This window comes from Arachis ipaensis, chromosome B05, assembly GCF_000816755.2.
Source record: "Arachis ipaensis cultivar K30076 chromosome B05, Araip1.1, whole genome shotgun sequence".
Classification (NCBI taxonomy): domain Eukaryota; kingdom Viridiplantae; phylum Streptophyta; class Magnoliopsida; order Fabales; family Fabaceae; genus Arachis; species Arachis ipaensis.
The window spans coordinates 17,639,336-17,643,783 of record NC_029789.2 but is presented as its reverse complement, the minus strand read 5'-3'; the positions used below and the strand labels follow the sequence as shown (position 1 = coordinate 17,643,783).

General features: G+C 34.0%; 1 protein-coding gene across 1 annotated transcript; it reads left to right on the top strand.

Moving 5' to 3' along the window:
• Window positions 7–3,234, top strand: LOC107640280. The gene is made up of 4 exons (XM_016343818.2): window positions 7–193; window positions 516–2,306; window positions 2,410–2,781; window positions 2,871–3,234. The coding sequence occupies exon 2, from the start codon at window positions 832–834 to the stop codon at window positions 1,819–1,821; it is 990 nt and encodes a 329-aa protein (XP_016199304.1). The 5' UTR covers window positions 7–193; window positions 516–831; the 3' UTR covers window positions 1,822–2,306; window positions 2,410–2,781; window positions 2,871–3,234.

Genomic DNA, 4,448 nt, shown 5'->3' with positions numbered 1-4,448 from the left:
TAAACTCTTCGAGGCTCGAGCTTCTGCCTACGAAGGACAACCACCGCCGTGATTCAAAGCAGGCGTCGGAGCAAGCGCCACTGTCGCGGGTTGTCGCCTCACCGTCGCGGGTCGTCGCCTCACCGTCGTGGGTCGTTCTATTCTCTACTTCGAGGCTCGAGCTTCTGGCCTTCTGTTCTCTACTTCTCTTGCGGTTAGTTCTGGGTTTCTGGCTCTTCTTCTGTTCTTTCTGTTTTCATTTTTTGCTCTGGGCTTCTGTTCTTGTGTTTTTTTAATTTTTTATTTTTTTATTATATGATTAATGAAATGTTGAATAAATTTGATGTATGTTGAATTTGAGAATAAATTTGATGTATGTTGAATTTGAGAATTCTGCTCTGCTCTATTCTTCAATTTTTTTATCTTGTCAATTATGCTCTGTTCAATTTTTTTATTTTTTCAGTTCTGCTCTGTTGAATGCTATATGAATTGTATGAAGTATGAACTATGAATTGATATATTGGTCTGGATTCTAGATTGCTGGCATTCTGAATTTAGATGGAACAGTCAAATGATCAGCAACAACAACATAATGCTGTACAAGAATCTCAAACAGGTTCCTCTCGAGAAAAATCTGAGCCGGCTTGGGAATATTTCACTGTGAAATATGATAAAAATCATAAGGCACAATATACATATATCTTTTGTTTGAATACTTATAATCGAGGGGGATATATAGGATGAAATATCATCTTGCGAAAATTTCTGGACAAATTAAAGTATGTAACAAAGTCACTGAAGAAGTTGAACTTCAATTCAAAAGGATTCTGATGGAAAACAAAAAAAAATAAGATGGAAAAAAGAAAATTTGAGGAGGAGTCTTATGGTGGGGAAGCACCTGCACAAGAGGCTGAATCGCCTAACCCTGTACAAGCTGTTGTTCCTACAACAACGAGAGACAAAGGAAAGAGAAGAGCTGTAGTAGCTACACAAATTGGAAGTTACTTTAAGGAAAGGACTACTCCAAGATCTCAACCGACTTTGAAAAGTGTTTTGGCTAGTAAAGAAATTGTGCACAAGGCTAAGTTGGGACTTGCCAAATGGATTGTTGATGCACATATTCCTTTCAATGCAATTCAATCACTTTACTTTCAACCTGCATTGGATGGTGTTGCTGTAATTGGACCTGGTTTCAAGGGACCGTCATATGATGAAATGAGAGTTCATTTGCTGGCTGATCTTAAGAGAGAGTATCAGTTGCTGGTTGAAAAGTATAGGAGCTCATGGAAAAGCACCGGTTGTACGCTGATGGCAGATGGGTGGACTGATCAAAGGCAACGAACTTTAATTAACTTTCTAGTTTATTGTTATGCTGGTATGTCATTTGTTAAGACTGTTGATGCTTCTGATGTGATAAAAACTGCCAATGCATTGTTTAATTTGTTTGCTCTTGTTATTGAGTGGGTTGGGCCTAGTAACATTGTGCATGTGGTCACTGATAATGCTGCTAATTATGTATCTGCTGAAAAACTTATTCATGAAAAATACCCAAATATATTTTGGTCTCCTTGTGCTGCCTATATTATCAATCTTATTTTGAAAGATATTGCAAGTATTCCTCACATAGTTGACATTGCTTCCCGTGCTTCAAAAGTGACTGTGTTTGTTTACAATCATATGATCTTATTGTCTTGGCTTAGAAAAAGAAAAAGTTGGACAAAAATTGTTCGACCAGGAGTCACACGTTTTGCCACAGTTTTCATTACTTTGAAAAGTATATATGATCACAAGGAAGATATGCAGTCATTGATGGTGGACAAATATTTCACTTCTCATAAGTAGCCAAAAGTGCTAATGGAAAGATTTTTAGTTCAATTGTCTTGGATAGTAAGTTTTGGCAAGACTGTGTTACCACTGTGAAAATTGTTGGTTCTCTTATTAAGTTGTTGAGGCTTATTGATGCTGATGAAAAATCCTCTTTGGGAATCGTGTATGAAGGCATGCAAAGAGCAAAAAATGCTATCAAGACAATGTTCAGAAATTGAAAAGCTGCTTATACGCCATACACAAGTATCTTGAAAATGAGGTGGGATAAGTATTTGAAGCGTGATCTGCATGCGCCAGCGTACTTTTTAAATCCATGCATTTTCTATAGTGAGGGTTTTGTTGAGAAGGCAAATGTTTTGCGATCTTTACTTGATTTGCTTGATGTTGAAGCACTTTGTGATGACTCAGTTGCTGCAATGCAAGAGATACAGCTGTATCGAGATTGTAAAGAAAGTTTTGGGAGGAAAAAGCTAAGAGAGCGGCATCAAGACTCAAACCTGGTAAGTTATTTGACTTATTTCATATTCAAGTTTAGTTTAGTTTCAAAGTTTAATATGTTGTGTGATAAACATTAAAAAGTATTTGATTTTTATATCTACATAGGTGAATGGTGGAGGCTACACGGTGGGAGTGCTCCTAATTTGCAAAAAATGACAGTCCATCTTCTTCATCAAACCTCTTTTTCATTTGGATGTGAGAGGAACTGAAGCCTTTTTGAACAAATCCATTCAAAGAGGAGGTACCGGTTAGAGCATTAAAGGTTCAGTGACATTGTTTATGTCACCTATAACCTACGCCTTCAATCTAGGTTGCATCGAAAGAAGAGGAATTATGATCCAATTGACATTCAAAGCATTGACACGGTAGATTTTTGGGTAATGGCAGATGAGGATGATCCTGAATTTACTAATTGAGATATTGAAGGCATTGAAAGTTTAATATACACTGATAATGATATGCCTTCGTATCCTAATGGTGAGTGACATAGCAAACTTTGTTTCCTTCCATAAAGATACATGTCATTAATATTGATTTCTTATTGAGTTTTCTTTCTATTTTATTAGATGGTGGAGACATGGAAGTTGAAGTGGATATGCCTGATGTTGTAATTGAATCCTCAAATACTTCTTTGGATGTATTTCTGAAGATGCTGGCTTTGGATTACCTGTTTATGATGGAGACATCGGAACACTTAATGATGATTATGACTTCTGATGAGTAGTGTCTTTATTTAGTTGAAGTATTGTTTGTTGAATATTGTTTCTTTTGGTTGCAAAACATTGTGTTTGTCATTTACGTGCGTTTTGATTTCTTTAGTTATAAACTTTGATATTTGAAATTGTTTATGACCTTTTAATGATAAATTATGTATTGTTCATTTTGTGAAATTGTTAAATTTTGAATCTTATTAGTTTAAAAATGATTGAATTTAACCTTTTAAAATGATGTATTGAATTTTTTATAATATTACTCTATATTTAATTAAACCAGTTCAACTATGGTTCACTCCCGGTTGAATCATTAAACTATTGAACCAGTCACATGACCGGTTCGATGACCGGTCCGGTTCTCGCAACCTTGACAAATAGACAATCCTTTTCTAAGAATAGATATTATAGAATTTTAATTATGGTTCATATATATATATATATATACAAACTTTTTTTTATTTAAATTCAACTAAATTGGTTCAAGTCTAATAAAAACCAACTTTAAATTAGAGAGCGTGTAAACACGCGTTCGTGCAACTGCTCAGTAGCACAAAGATTAATATAAAAAATGCTTCATTTCTCAATCGAAACTGAAACAAATTTATTTCAAACATCGCTAAAAAATCTCTCAAAATCTTTGTGAAAACTCAAGATCTCAAAGCAATGTTCAAAATCTTCACCAAAAAACATAGAAACAGAACACAAAAGATTATTGAAGGTACTGTTCACTAATCGTCCATTTTTTTCACTTTTCTCTTTCACATTTTCAATCGCGAAACACTAGATAGTCATATTTCTCTTTATTTAGTAGATTTATTTTGTGTTCTTGCGTTAAAGTAGATATTATTGTTCTCATATATTGTTCATTTGGTGATAACTGTGTTAGGTCGGTGTAAAAATATTATTGTAGTATTTCTCGTATAGTTTAGCCTATATTTGCATGTATTTGAGGAATTTAAATGTGTTTTTGTGCATGTTTGAGTATTTGCATATTTTGAACTAAGTTCGTGTGTAGTAATCAGTAACAACTTTCGATTCATTTTGTCTGAATAGAGGTGCAATTGGTATTGTTGTCCTCTTTTTGTTGTAACTAGGCAATAGAATATTGTAGTGTTTCTGATGTCATTTTGTACATATTTGAGTGATTTGCATGTGTTTTTGTCCATGTTTGAGGGATTTGCATATTTTGAAACTAATTTTGAGGGATTTATTCATGGATTTGTTGTAACTATTCCATAGAATGTTATTGTAGTACTTTTGGTGTCATTTTGTGCATGTTTGATTGATTTGTATGTCTTTTTGAACTGAGATTATGTAATGTAATCAAGAAATACTTTCAGTACATTTGGTGTGACTTTTGATGCATTTCATGTGAATTGAGGTATACTTGGTGTTGTTGTTACCTATTAATCTAATTTTTTATTCTTTACA